The sequence below is a fragment of the Sinohyriopsis cumingii genome, chromosome 6 (assembly GCF_028554795.1).
Source record: "Sinohyriopsis cumingii isolate HCF-2022 chromosome 6, ASM2855479v2, whole genome shotgun sequence".
Taxonomy (NCBI): Eukaryota; Metazoa; Mollusca; class Bivalvia; order Unionida; family Unionidae; genus Sinohyriopsis; species Sinohyriopsis cumingii.
In genome coordinates, this window is record NC_142966.1 from 67,531,636 (window position 1) to 67,547,470 (window position 15,835).

At 38.0% G+C, this 15,835-nt stretch overlaps 1 protein-coding gene across 1 annotated transcript in view; it reads right to left on the reverse strand.

Annotated features, from left to right (window-relative positions):
* Positions 1 to 15,835, reverse strand: part of LOC149797122 (synaptotagmin-5-like) — a 69,599-nt gene that overhangs the window by 15,739 nt on the left and 38,025 nt on the right. Inside the window, exon 3 of the mRNA XM_089961795.1 lies at positions 1,529 to 1,666. Within this exon, the coding sequence (XP_089817921.1) occupies positions 1,529 to 1,666 (138 nt within the window). The remainder of the gene's footprint in view (positions 1 to 1,528; positions 1,667 to 15,835) is intronic.

Here is a 15,835-nt window from a genome sequence, read left to right on the forward strand (position 1 = left end):
TGAAGTCAGATTTCATCTTTGTTTCAACACATTGATAAGCCAGCGAGCACACGCGTTTGTGGATGGAACACTGGTCGATGTCCTTTGAAGTTTCAAACTCAACTAAAATGAGATATCAATTTAAAACTGAATAAACGACGGCGATTTAAATTAACTGCTGTCCTACTGTTATTCGGCATGTGCACGACAGCATTAAGCACAATCTGACTTGGGCATTTTACTTCATTATAAAGTCAAAACTTACCTTCAAATTTACCATCTTCAGACTCAAGAAAAATGATATATTGATTTACAACTGAACGGACGATGGCCATTGAACTAACTGCAGGCTGCTACTAATGGACACGCGCAAGATGGCATCAAGAACGTCCTGAACAGAAAGAGTTATTTTGTTGTTGATCGTGTTTCCGCCATGGCAAGTGTCATGAAATGCCATTCCATATAAGTCTAAATTACTGGTTCATATTCCAGACAACAGGGAAAAGGAAAAATGTGTATACTTCTAGGCACCTTTTGCGTGATAATGTGCGTCATGCGATTAACACAAAAGTTTCAGAAGCTATTGGTGTCTTCCACGTTTTGTTTGGACGCTAATTAGGAGGGTTTGAATCGAATTTAACTAAATTCGTAAAGCGTTTTGATTTGCGACTTCATGGTCAATCGTACGAATCATAAAGCTTTCAAAGTGTACAAAGGACGTTAAGATCGATGTTTTCTATAATACCGAGATTTGTTTTACTCAAGTCTGGCATTTTTTTTTTGTTTGCTTTCCTAATTTATCACTTGAATTACTTTAACTTGCAGGTTAGTGTACTAATTTTTTTTAAAAAAACTATGTTTGAAAAACTTCAGACATTATTTCAACTCTTACTTTAAACTGTAGAGAGCTTCGCCTACATACTAATGATAGAGTATGTTTGGTTTAATGGAACCATACTTTACAAATGGTTAAGTACAGCATTCGAAATGCAAAAAATAGCAGTCGGATAAATCAACTTCAGACATTTGTGTATCTTAAACCAACATCTTTGCCTTTATAATGTGGGTTGATCTAAGATTTTTTTCTCTCTATTCCTGTACATACATACATACATACATACATACATACATACATACATACATACATACATACACACGTCATTGTTGCACATTCCTTGAAAAGGCTGAGGATTGGAAGTGGATATAGGCATTCGTGCTGTGCAGTCACGCTCTATCTATCTATCTATCTGTGTGTGTGTGTGTGTGTGTGTGTGTGTGTGTGTGTGTGTGTGTGTGTGTGTGTGTGTGCGTGTCTTGCAAATATATTTTTATATATTTATGGTCCGACTTTCTCAATAGCTGAATATATATTCAGAATTGTGGAAATCTTTTTTCTCTCCGATAGCTTTTGATGACCAATGCTTACTGTAATGAAACAGTGACAATAACAAAACAAAACAATGGAAATCCAATAAAGTCACGCAATATTTGTAGGAATGAAATTACTATAATTTAATCTTAATAATAGCATATGTTCGGTAGAAAATACCTTCAATTAAGTGTACAACTAAATCCGATGTCCGGAAGTCATATTTCAGCCGAGTGTGCAGGCGACCATAGCATCTGTCCAGTGACGACTGCTGCAATACAGCATCCTTTCTGGGATACAAATCCGGGCGAATGGCACCTGGGTATGAAAGACGAATCTAAGATAAATTCAAACGAAGAATACGTATACAGGATATTATATTTCAATTTAAGGTTCTTTCGTCTCGACCATTACATATATCGATAGACAAATAGTTCCGTCTGCGTCTGTATATAGCGCTACTTATGCAAAACTGAATTATTTTCGAGTTCCTGCTTTTAGAAGACGTCTTAGATATTGTGCACAGATAATTTAGATTATTCGGAAAGTTCGGTATTTACGTGGTATGATATAGGAAAGATTGCAGGCTACGGCAGAGCGTTCATTATATGTTCCTCTCTAAGCGTAACGAAACGGTCCATATAAACCGTTATGGACCTTCAGGATCATGCAATATTTAAATATTCAATGGAATTAAAATAGCTAGTCTTCGAGCATCAATTTAACCTTGTCAAATTGAAGAGAAAAAAAGAATGAAATAAACAATGTTAAGCCTTATATTGAACAATGTTTATTTGATTATGGAAAATGTCTCAAATAGTCTTTGTGTGGTTTCTCTTCATGCTTGGTTTATGACATTGGACAATTTTTAATGGTAATTCTAAATTACTTTGTATGCCTGTACTACAATGGTGGTTATGGAATGCAGCCTTTTGCTAAGGGAACTGTGGTGGATTTGGGAATTTAACATAACATTAATTAGTATGATAAGGGCAACTAGAACAGATATGTAAATTTAGCATGCGGGATGGGCAACAATGGCGATTATGGGAATTTACCATTGGGTATGGGGCACAATGGCGCTTAATTGAATTGAACATGGCTGGAAAACTATACTGGTTATGAGAATTTAATGTGGATGGATGGGACTGTGTGCTGCTTATGGAAATTGACATTAATCATTGAAAAATATGGGACCCTACAGAAATTAATATTATGGATGTAGGACCTTGTGGAGATTTAATATTACGAAATGGATCTGTATTGGATCCTTCAAACACCATCGGTCCATATGGTATCCCATGGAACTTTTACATTGGAATGGAACGCATGGATAAACGGACAATTATAAACATAATTACAGACAAGAACCCATAGTTCCAGAGAAACATCAACCATTACAAACCAGTGCATACTGGGATTAAGGATATGGTATGCGAGGATAACTAACACATATGCTTACAATTAATCACTTACAAACCTACACAAGCGACAAGGGGTAAGGGGTGTGTGTTATAGATGGATAATTAACGCATATCTTTACCGACCAACAGAAAGCCTTATCCCTGTGCAAAACGTTTGATGGGGACAAGGAGTAATATGCATTGTTAACTAGCACTCATTAATGGAATCCCAGGCTAATTCTTACAAACCAGGTATGAGGCAAAGGGTATAATATAATGATCAGCACGCACACACTTGCAGACTAAACACGCACGTACTTGTAAATAAACGGGTAGGTGAAGGTGAACGTTTATATTGTACTATATTTCTTCATGCAAACACACAAAGAGACGCATAATACAAGCACTAGCACACATATGGAAAATATCAATTTATGATTAAAATTATTTTTCCGTAATATTAGGGTGCTCCTGAAAAGGACAGTTGGGTTGACCATGATAATGACAGTTGTCTGATAGCGAGGACGTTACACACTGCCAGTTCGGTTTACACCATATGTCTTTCCGCCGTGTACTTACTGAGACCGAGAGCCAAAATCAACGCTCGTCGCTCTCGGTCTACCACTGCTCATCATTTTGCTGCAGCTTCTCTTCTTCCCTTTACTCCTCTTCCTCATCCTTCTGTCTCTCTTCATCATAGTATCGTTTTCTTTTGCAAACCATAATAAGTCTGCTCTAGTCTGCTCTTTTCCTCATCATCTCTATTATTCTTGCTGTCGCTGTTTTTGGACATCTTCCTACTGGGTACGTTTTTTTTTTTTTTTGAGTGATAAAATCGATGCCCTCCACCCGGCGCATGAAATGCTCTACCCTCTTCGAAATGAAACAAAGAGTGTATGATCTATCACTGAAATTTATGTTTAAAGGTCGGTGATTGAAGGCACGACTGGTGAAATTACAGTTTTACATGCTTGACTTTCGGACATGATGGAAACCATTTTTATTTTTGGTGCACGGACAGGAGGAAAAATATTCACAAAGAGACTGAATTCAAAAGAGAGAATTAAATAAAATAAAAATTAATGCAAAATCGACATGTTTATTTTCTTTTCAATTTAAGAATTTGTTCATGTTTGGCTAAGCCTAAACAACTATTTTACTAGCTTATTAAAAAGCAACGAAGACTGTCCATTGGGATGATTATCTGCCTTCCTTCATGGATAATGTCTAAGTTCTAAGTAGGAAAATGAACACAAATACGCTGTACATCACAATGCAATACATACAACCAGTAATGATTATATCTGACAACGTAAGTTTATTAGATATTGGCTCCAATATTCCATCATTTAGTCTAGCCACCGACTTAATCTACACTGCTGAGCAAATATATGCGACTAAAACAATGATCACAACGCCACACTTATACAACCTGCTCATCGACTTAGGCAAAATGTGGCCAAGACAAACTTGTGAATGTGCTGAAGGGATTGAAAGGTTTGGATGATGACGATAATACACAATATTATTGACACACTGTCGAAATCCAGTCATTGTAATCTCATAATATGGAAATGGGTGGTAACAATTTTGAATGTCTATTACCAAAACTACGTTTTATGTGAAATGTATTTCTGTCGACTGTGATCACTTCTTTCATGCTGTAGAGTTTTTAATGGTATCGTCGATATTTTTACCAACAAAATAATGTTAAACAAGTACTTGAGCCAACTGAATTTATCACACAGAGTTTTCGCAACGTAGGGGGTGAATCTGTCCTTTGTCATTGCTTTGGCCTGGTGGGCAATCGAGTCTTCAGAAAGGTGAGATCTCGCGTAATAGTCGCATGAAATGTCTTGTGTGCTGTTGGTACATCAAGGAGAAGCAATCAGTATCTCAAACTCATATTGGATTCGAAGAAACCGGTGCACTAAATCTGTCCATCGTGAGTTATTTTGATCTTTATCACATTGTAGTGCTGTCTCTTTAAAGACATTTGAACACCAGCTCCATTGAAAAGTCGTCTAGGTAACTGATTCTGGAACACAACATCCTCCATCTTGAATTAGTCTCATATAATGGTGAACGTTATTGATTCCATAATTTTCCTGGACAAGGTAACTGCTGTAACTAGTATCTTGTTGAGATACGAAGAAACTTAAATCAACAAAAAATGCATGAAGTTTTGGATGGCGACAACGCTGACAGTTTAATCCAGAGTCGTATTTTCATTTTTACCATTTTTACTTTAAGGTATATTTAACTGTTATGTGGATCGAAGCAGTCGTTTTATTTTCCTACTGATTTCAAACTCCAAAAGGGCTGTCATAGTAATGAAATTCCCTCTAAATTATTGTCATATCATCATTGTGAGTGACAGTTGAAACAGATCACTTTTCGCCTTGGAATTTTGACAATTTTAATTAAAATTTAGCATATGAACATATTCAAGTATTTTGGAGGGTCTGTATTTCTTTGTCTTTTTTTTGTCGTATCTTTGTCGGCTTAATGATTTTGTCTACGTTTATTTTTGCACTGCCCGGTGTTTCGTATGGTTTAATATACGTTTCATGAGGTTAAACACCTGTTTGTGTTGTCCTGATCAGCACATAACTCCTGTCTGGATTTCTGTCGTTCGATCTTCGCAGTTTGAAAAAGCTGTTTTCAGAGCATTGCGTTTGTACGTTGCTATATGGACACACTAATTCAAAAACAGGTACGACAGTACGCAAGACTGATTTGAATTGCTTCTAAAACAGTTTTCACTCGGTCGTTAATTCTTTTGAGTGTGTCACAAAACTGATCGTTGAATATATTTCAAATCGTATTGACAAAATGTCGAATATTGTAAAAATATCACCAAGGAATTTTCATCTCTTCCGCTTTCAGTTTGGAACTGGCTTCCAGTGATGTCTTTCGTTGGAACAAAAGTTATGGCATTTGATGTAAAACTCTACATGCAATTGTTCGTCTGATGATTCCACAACGACATGGTCTTAATAAAATACTGATGATGATGATTTTTTTGTTATGACATCTTTCTGATATTACTGATGCAAAACTATAAAAACACTATCGTTTGTTCATGTACTGAAGTTCACCTGTTGTCCGAATGTCAGACAGGTTTAAATTGTAAACCATATGATAAAGAATTTTCAGTGGACTAAATCGAGCAAATGTTTGTTTAAAAGAAGTGACTAAAGCTCGGAGGACACCTGTTCTATCATGGACCTTTTCGTGCGCGGTGTCACTTGTTTCAATATCACAGTGGCACCTATAGATACTAACAAAAAGGAGGATTAGATTTTGGATGGGTATCACTTTCTGTGGCATTATCGACATATAAATAAACATCTTTCTTAAGTTGGGTTTATCTGACGTCATCAAAACAGGAGTAGATGATACATAATTGTGCTTCTGTTGGTGCCTTTTCCCTCGTTGCTAATGGTTTGTGCTTCCTGTGATATGTGTGCACTCTGACCGCATTTCCTCTCTTCCTTCTGATTGTGATATTCGTCTTTCTCTTCTTATTCTTTGCAACTGACGTTTTTCTCATTTTGTTCACGATCTACTTTGTCATTTCATTTTGTTTTGTCGCCAGATTCTTTATTGTTGTAGCTGCGGGTCTTATCGTCTTCCTCTTCCTGTTTGTATTCGTGGAGCTTTTTGTGTGGTTTGTGTTCTCGATTTAGGATCCCATCGTAGAAACAAATTAGTAATAACGCCTAAAATCCACTAAAACCCGGTATCAAGATGATTATCTATCTTCTTGGTCATGTATCGATACTCAGATCTGAGAGTCTATTCTTCTTAAAACTTTTCCAGAAACCTGAAAAGAACAAAAGGTTGCTTTTCTTCGGAAAGGTGAATACTTGCTTGTAGAAATCGACGTACGGTGAAAGTAAGCCTACATAATAACAATGACATCATCTACTAGAACGTGTGTGATTGAGTGAATGAATTAGATTTGTGTTCTTTTAGACAGACAAAAACTATAACAACGGTGTAAATGACTGTTAAATCACTGTTACTCTATTTTCGGAAGAGGTGGGGATGACGTTCTAAATAATCAATTGTACTGAGATTCAAATCGATTAGTAAATACGCGTTTGTTAAATGTGTTGCATCGTCACAGGCGTAATGTGATCATGGTATTCCTCGTGGTTTGACTGAGTCTCTCACATGAGATTTGTCTCTGTAACGTTTGTACAACACAAAACAATATCCATTGAGTCTCACAGGACAATGCGTATGGTTTAATTGCAATTAATTTTGTTATATGTTATTGATACTAGCGTTGATGTGATTTACTATTCTATTCATGTTAACCAGAGATTGGTTTCCTCCTGATCTTAATATAATATGTTACCAAAGATAACAAGGCGAGTTAAACTGGAGAGAGACACGATTATGCCGTCTTCACTAAAAATACATCATTTAGCGATGCTCTTTCTCATTGTCGTTCTGATGTAATGAATCAGCAGCCTGCCACTGTTTACGAGTCATTGTTGCAGGTAATGGAATATAGTTGTTTGCGCTCAATTAAATGTTTGCAAATTTTGTTTTACGTGAACCACTACATCCTGCCAATGACTAATTAAAGGGATAACGAAAACATAATATATTCCTAGCATCGACGACCTGACAGATTGTCTATGACTTTTAGGATGGACAATGCATTGTTGCCGTGACTACAGTCGTTTCAACTTTCTAGGGTAAGAAAACAAAACCGGACATTTTATTCATGGTTTAACATGGATTCATTTTGGATATGCAACACATGCACACACTAACACCGCATTCTTTATTCTTTGTCGCAGCACCATCTCTATGGTTACTCGTTGTTGTGGTGGGTGGGTTTAGCGTAGGCGTCCACATAGCTTTATTAATGATAACTCAAGGTTTAGCTGCATTTTGTAATCAGGCATTTAAAAACGTCTCCAGTCACGTTGATCATGCCAGTGTTATGTGTATGCTGAATATCACTAGCTCCACACATGAGTCGTCGACTATGTCGTTCGTCTGGGTCGGCGACGGTGTTGTTGACCAGTTTGTGGCCGACAGAGAGAGAGAGACAAACAGTGCGAACTGATGAGAGAAAAGAGATGATCAGTTAAAATGTGTGTTGTCGCAAGGTCGTGTTTCCGAGATTTTCGCGCCTCATGAATGAGCACTGTAGCGTCTGTATTCTGGTCGATGAAAGATCTGGTCAATACTCTTTCTAAATTCTCCGGCCTGGCCCTTTCCTGCTCGGTGACTTACGACCAAATGTGCTTGCTATCGCGGGATGGTTGTGCTGTTTTACTTGCAAGGGGACGTTTTCACACATTATATATATAGGCGGAATCATGTGACTCAAGCTAAGACGCTATATGGCACTAAAAAGGCTGCCAACATTTAAAACCAAATATAAACTTTAACGAAACGAAAATTAGCTTATATGAAACGAAACATACTGTCCGTTCGTTTTTTTTCTTATTACATTTTTTTCACGGTAATCGCTATTTTAATACGATAATATGTCAATGGTGAAGCATGATATGCCTTTTAGATCTTTACCTCTTGTTCGAATGAATCCATCCAAACTCAATTATAAATACGTTTTCTCGGCTCCAAAGGAAAACTGTATCGCGCTTATAAAGTGCTTATGAATATGATATATAACATACAAACAGCTTTTCAGTTTCTGATAGTTTGAATATATTCACAGCAACATCCTTCTTATATCATCCAGATACCCATGGCCCGAGATTTGTATAATGTACTTTATTGTTCATTATATGACATTTAGAGACATTTAGAATATATTTCCCAGCAAATATCCATTTTGCACCATCCAGATGTAACTAGTTTAAAATTGAATGCCATTTCATTTAGAATGTAATTTTCCCAAGTTTTCAAGTAAGTATATATATGAAAATACGTTCTGTCTGCTTCAATGGTATAATCTTTATTCGCACGTCTGAAGTATTTATAATAATAGAGAGAATACCTAAACACTTCCTGAACCGACCAGTTGCCTGTGGTGGCAGCAGCGCAGAGACCATTTGTAACGTGTTTAGTAGGATGAATTCATTTTATCTTGTGTGTAGAGTTTGACGCCACAACTAAAACTTCGTTTTTTGTCTCATTCTCTAGATACACAAATCCTGCTATTGTTTAATCTTTGGGAATGGGCTCCCTCTGGGTGTTTTAGGCATATCCTCCTGAATGTGTAAATCTCCTGACAAAATGACTGTATTGTCTCTGGTGTATTCTGCTGTCGTCAGTACTTATCCGTGAGATGTGGTGGGAGTGGAATGATCGGTCTCACCGAAGCCTGTAGTGTTGGGCCTCGTTTGAAGAAGAAACGGACAGGTCGATCACTCCAATGATTATGCCGTTTCGAGTTTACACGATGACGTCATCACTGTCTATGGTATAAGAATCAGCACCAATCTTTTCCGTAATGAACAACATCACATTGATCATTCCTTCAGAAATGTATTCTTATTTTAAGGTTTCTGGAGACAATGGTCTCGCCTCTTTGACCCTGCTTTCTTATTTTCGACAGTATCTATAAGGTACATTCAGTAATCGGTTTTCAGGAGATGATGCGATGCACATCCTCCATCGGTTTACGACGACTTTCTCAGCTGACACACTTGTAATCCTGTGTGGATCATGGGCTTTAACGAGAAAGAATTTGTCATTTCCTGACTCCAGTACTCGCTTCAGCGAGTCAAAGTTCACGACTTGAATGGAAAGATATCTAAATGAGCAATTTTTCCTTATTTTCAATGTTTTGAGTTGTTCTTTCGTATATTGGTACTGACAATCGTAATTCATGAAAATTCCATTAGCAAAACTGAGAATGGTGTTGTTTACGATGTTCATTGGTTCACACTGATCTTAGTTATGCAGGTGGTATTCACAGGGTCGATAGATGTCTGTATCAAAGTAATGAACACGGTCACCTGGAGGTTATTAAACCGAGTACATCAATAAAGTGTTGGCAGTCATGCAAACAGCACTAATCTAGTCGGAAAAGTGGCCGTGTTCAAAAAATTATATTTGTTTGTAACTGACCTTGACCAAATTTTGTCATACAATATCGATGTGTTTATGTGGTTGTCCTTTATCGTCGATTACATTAAAACATTGACTCTCATCCATAAGGTATTTTGTCTAAGATACAATCGGACGTCGAGCCAGTTCTCCTCAAAAACAATTTAACATGTCTTTGTCAGAATCCCGTGTTCTTATACTGATCCATCAGTTTGGCTACATTGAAACAATTCTTTACTCACCGGCGTGCCTGTCAAAAAGATCTCTTTTGCATTAGTGACGGTAGATTATATGCCAAATGCAGGTTTCAGAATACGTGCGACATAATGGAAACATTAGATTAAAGGTGAAATGCTGAGAATACTTGCGATGATAATAGTTCGTGGGCGGAAGAACTTTGTATTTCATCCATTTTTTTGTACTTGCGGTAGTGCTGCCTGTCTCAGTCAGCTGAGAATATTTTTAATTTCTCGCTTCATCTTCTCTTTCCGTTATTTATATTGTTGTAAAAAAAATTGTTTAATGCTCTATCTGACTTTGGATTTGTATATTTGTTTCCAACTCTTAATATTCTTTCGTTTTAAAGATACGGTATTCTAGTAACGGTGATGTCGGTGACATTAAATTCTTGCGATGAAACCAAAATCCGAAGAGTCAGATACAATGAATCTGGTTGAACTGATGATGCCAAAGGCAGGTTATCAGCAGCAGTGGTATTGTCATTAGATTAACATTTAGATTAACAAGTTCATCGGGTTGGACAAACTATAATTTCTTCTTTAGGAACGCCATAGGACATCTAGTGTTTTGATTTATAGATAAAAGACGCACTCTGATTCATTGATCAAGACTCGAACTGACTGACTTGGACAGAAAAAGTGTGTGTGTGTGTGTGTGTGTGTGATTTGGATTTTTAAAGTAGCTTTACTATTTGTTCAGTCGTATTGCTACGATGATGCAGTGTGCCACTTAATAGTGATATCTAGGACTGGGGCATAATGCCGCATACATGTAGCATGATGTCCCACCCATTCATATTATAAAGACACCAGACCGACCAGTCCTAACACTAAGCTCGTAATGCTGAGTGCCAAAGAAGGCAGCATCTAGTACCATTTTTACCTTTGCTATGACTTGGCCGGGGTTCGAATCTGCGACCTTCCGCATCCGAGGAGGACGCTCTAACCTCCAGGCCCCCGAAGCCGTCCAAGGACAGAACAAGACTCGCTATTGTTGGCAAACTACCTAAACTATCTTCAATCACTTTTCTTCTGATATAATGCTCGACTTATCACCAGTCTTACCAACCATTCTCTAATAAGCAACATGTGGCTTGGTGTAGAGTGCTCAACTGCCATCTCCATTATGCTCTTCGACGCAAACTACCGTACCGATGTGAAGGCGAAATAGAGCATAAAGCACAGTACGAAGACTGACTCATCTGTCAAAATGAGTTACAACGACGGTCAAAGGTGTGGAAAATAGTGTTGCAGCTTGTTTATAAATTATATGTGCATTTTTCTGTCTTTCCATTTGTTCCATCCTATGGTAAATCCATAGGATCAAAAAGAGCCATTAATGTTACAATTTTATAGGGTCCCATAGTGATATATGTCATGTTAATTTCCATAATTGTACGTAGTCTATGATCCGTAATATTAATTTCCATAACCGAAATAAACGCCTATACTCTATGATGCCCAACATAGTGGCGCATCCACTCTGAAGACCCATAACCACAACAGTGGCACCTCATTGTTAAATTGATGTAACCGCCATAGTGACCTATCCATATTAAATTTCCATAACCCACATAGTGACCCATCAACCACATAAAATACCCATAACCAGTATATCAGCTTGATAGATTTAAGCTAATATGAGTAAATGTTATTTTTGATCAGACATATATAACGTCTATCTAATCTCCCTTCAACTCCTGCATCGTTCGCCATTTTTGGGTGGGAGGGGGTTCTTTTGTTTCCTCAGCCGCAGTTTAATTATTTTCTTTCCTGCAAATTAAATAGTAATTCTCAAACACATCTAAACTCGTTTTTAAAGCAAAAAATGAAAATCTCATAAATACAACTACACATACTAAGGTGCAATGGCTCACAGACGATGTGAAGTTATTCCTTCTTGAGCAAGCTATTTGCATAACCGACATCTGAAGTTTTGAACAAGTATGCCAGATTGTTAAGAACAACGAATGGATAAATAACATTCGGTAACAATGAATTCTTTCCTCCCTCTCTCTCTCTCTCTCTCTCTCTCTCTCTCTCCAACTAGTTCCCCCAAAAATATAATAAGTTTGGAAATCATTTCCAAAAGCGTTTAATAATTAATATGTACCTAATTGCGTGCATTTACAGAAATATAAGAGGAAATAAATTTACACTTATCATCATATTACATATGATTTCATCACCCATATTCAACATTAAATGCATTGAAATTAGGCTAGAAAAAAATCCAATAACTACTTTGTATCAATTTATCCAATTTTCTTTTTATTAAGTCAATTGTGGTTTGATTACTTTGTACGGAAACACGTTCTTCTTTCCTTCACGTAAATATTCACCGAAACTGGAACCAGACATTTAAATTTCAGAATTTCTAAAAGGATAATGTCGTTATTGGTGCGATCCCTCTCAGTTTCCATCAAACAGAGGACCCCCTATTGCAGAAAAGTTAAATGTTTTTATATTATCATCCTCCCTATACTTGTGTTTATATAGACTCATTTTGTAAACCCGGTTTGGATTATTGGGCCTTACTTTAATCAGAGATTTTTGCCATGGATCATTATTGTCTGGTGTTTGCTATATGTGTTTTGCTATAATGTTTTGCATGTTATCCATGTATTATATTTCTGACTGCATTGCTGATGATCAGATCTTTATGTAAGTTGTCTTTTTTTAATATGACTATCTACAAAATGAAAAGAAATATAGTCTGGTAGAGGACAGGACTCCTCACAAAGGGAAGTGTCCTTTTCCCGTGCCGATTTTTATATATATATTTCTTTATTTATTATAGAGCATTGACGATACGAGAGTAGATGATTCAAGGTTAGTTCACATTTTGTGACGAGAACAGTTGAACGGAATGCAGTGAACTGCGGTAATTTATAGTGCTAGAGTGGATCGAAACGAGTTTTTTCACCAATCCTAACACGCGTTACACAGTTCAGTCATAGTGCGGAGTCTATCTTCCAGTCTGAAGAGAGCGGACTTTGACGTCACATTCCCTATATAGATGCGCTTGCATCAGTGCACAGTGAATCAATGCGACAGAGTTTTCAAACATGACGGAAACTAAGAAGATGATAGATTGGGGTGAAAAGGCCGTGGAGACGAGAAGCGATGGTATAGCAGCGACTACCAAAGACAATACACTTCTACTTCCAGAAGAGACCGATTTTAACTGAAAGTTAGTAGATTTTCTCTCGTCTTCCAAAGAATTTGTTCCGGTTGCTACGCCTGAGATACCAACCCTAACGATTTCTACCAATTCATCGACAGGAGCAAGTCTACAAGTAGGCACTTGTCGTGGCAAATGGATAAGGCAGTTAAAGCTGATTACGTACTGTTCATTAGTTTGCTTTTTTTAAAACAATTACACAGCGATCCTTTTCAGGTCCACACACTTCTCTCGAAAAGAGATAGTATATATTTTGCCAAAATCAATTAAAAGTCAAAATCCCGTTTTTTGCTCATGATCTACGTGTGTGAGTGCGAGAGTGTAGGTCCTTACTCTAAAAAATAAAAACCAAGTGACACTTACGACTTCTGTATGGTATATTCTGGTACAAATTTTACAATCAAATTCACAACAAAACACTTGAAAAAGTTCATAGACTTCTGTGTCTATGTTCACTTTCTGTTTTTTGAATATCTTCACTTTCAAAGGTTTTTCCTCCTCTCCTTCCTCACTTTCTTCTCGTCTTCTTTTCTTCTGTTTGTCTTACTGGACATTTTGGGGTTCTTCCTTTTGGGAGGATATAACTTCGTCCTATTCTGAACCCCTGTCTTCCTCTTGCTCCTGTTGTTTTTAGGGCAGTCTGAAGACCAATGTCCTTTCTCTTGACAATGATAACAAGTGTCTTTCTGACACCTGTCTTGCTTTTTGACGGTCTGGACACTCAGTAGCCCAATGGCCTTTCGTCTTACAGATATAGCAAGTATCTTGACTTTTATCTCGAAAGGAGCGGAAGTCATCCGTCGGCTTGTCTGAAGAAAACTTTTGCATGACGCATCGCAAAGTTCTGATCAGAAGTTCGATCTGTGTGGGCTCTTCCATCGCTCTGGTCGGTTTGAGAGTGAAATGAATACTGGGAGGGAAGACACTAACCAATAATATAACCACTGGTCTGACATGAATATATAGGTGACCATGGTGTTTAAAATCTACTCATTTGACTATTGGCAGTCAAGATGAAACGATCGCATCTAGTCGTGGAGAAAGGAGAAGAAAGTAAGAGGCAGAAACGTGATTTATCGCCTCGCACAGCAGCTGAAGTCTTGGCTCAGATTCACGCCAGGGATTTTGAAGATGACATGAGTGAGCAAGAATCCAGATTCAGGGACTTTACACACAATCAAAGTTCACCACCGCCACCAGTAAACCCTAAAAAGTACTACCTATTCGAGAAACGGAAAGGCGCTCTTCTAGAAAATTTAGAACCACGGCCTACACGTACACGGTGAAGTTTAAAGATTTCACGTCTGACTTACCACTGGAGAAAGCAGAAGAGTTCATCACAGATGCGTTGGATCCTTTGTTAACCACGCTGAAACGACAATGTGAAGCCAAAGAACACGATTGCCTGAGACTTTCCATTCATCACGACAGTTTGAAATTACCCGTTTGGATCGAATTTAGCACAACGGAATTGACACCTTCCAAAGTCATCGAAAACATTCAGCACGTGCAGCAATCCAACGACAAGTTTCACATCACCGATTTAAAAGCGGAACTATTCATGACCCACAAATCTCTTCCCACAGGGACATAACAACGCAGAAAAGTGTTATTGGTGGACGACCTTTGTTGCACCAAAAAGAGCCTCAAATTAACAACACTCAAGACAAGATGTATTTAGTCCGTGCCATCGTGGTGGGTCGAACGTATGCCGACAAGAATGACACGGCAGAATGAATAGAGCCTGGGGGAATATTCGAAAATCGAACGGAGCCAAAGAACAAAGAGAAACAGAACTCATGTTACAGCAAGCGGTACTTTCCATAGACACACTCTGTGGCATTCCTGAAATGCAAAAGTTGCAAGAAGTCTTGCTCCATGCTACACTTTGAAAATGATCTCTGAAGAGTTGTGCGGACTTCTGCTGTGTCGAGGCAAAGATTTTAGATGAACATTTCGATGCTATTACCAGTATCGCCGTATTCCTGGAATATGGTCATTATTGTGAGGAATGTAACTATGGTTATAACAATCGAGAGCAGCACAAGCATTGTGGATAAAAATGTGAGAGATGTTTGGCATCTCAACCGTGTCTGGACGAATGACAAGAACGAGTCCATTGCCCTGCTTGTCAGCGCATGTTTCTCGGCCCTGCATGTTACCAACAACATCTAAAAACGCAACGTTAACAGCAAAAAAGTGCTTGTCAACTCCTGAGATTGTGCCCTACTTGTGGACAAGGCATACGAACCAATAATACCAAGGGACACGTATGTCCAGGAAAGAAGCGATGTCATATTTGTCACCAAATAGTGAACGTGGAACACGAATGCTACATTCAAAAATACCGTTTAAAACAAGAAGATGAAGATGACCAGAAGAAAGAGAATTTCATCTTTTTCGATTTTGAATGCATGCAAGAGACCGGCATTCACGTTTTTAATTTCTGCGTGGATCATCGAGCGTGCGAGAAGTGCATCCAAGAGCCTATCTTTAGTCATTCGGGGACCGAACACGCTTGCCGATTTCGCCAAAGGATTTTAGACCCCATCGACGAAACGTGGCACCAAGAGGACATCGAAAATTATGGAGATTGTCATCGCCATGCCACAGT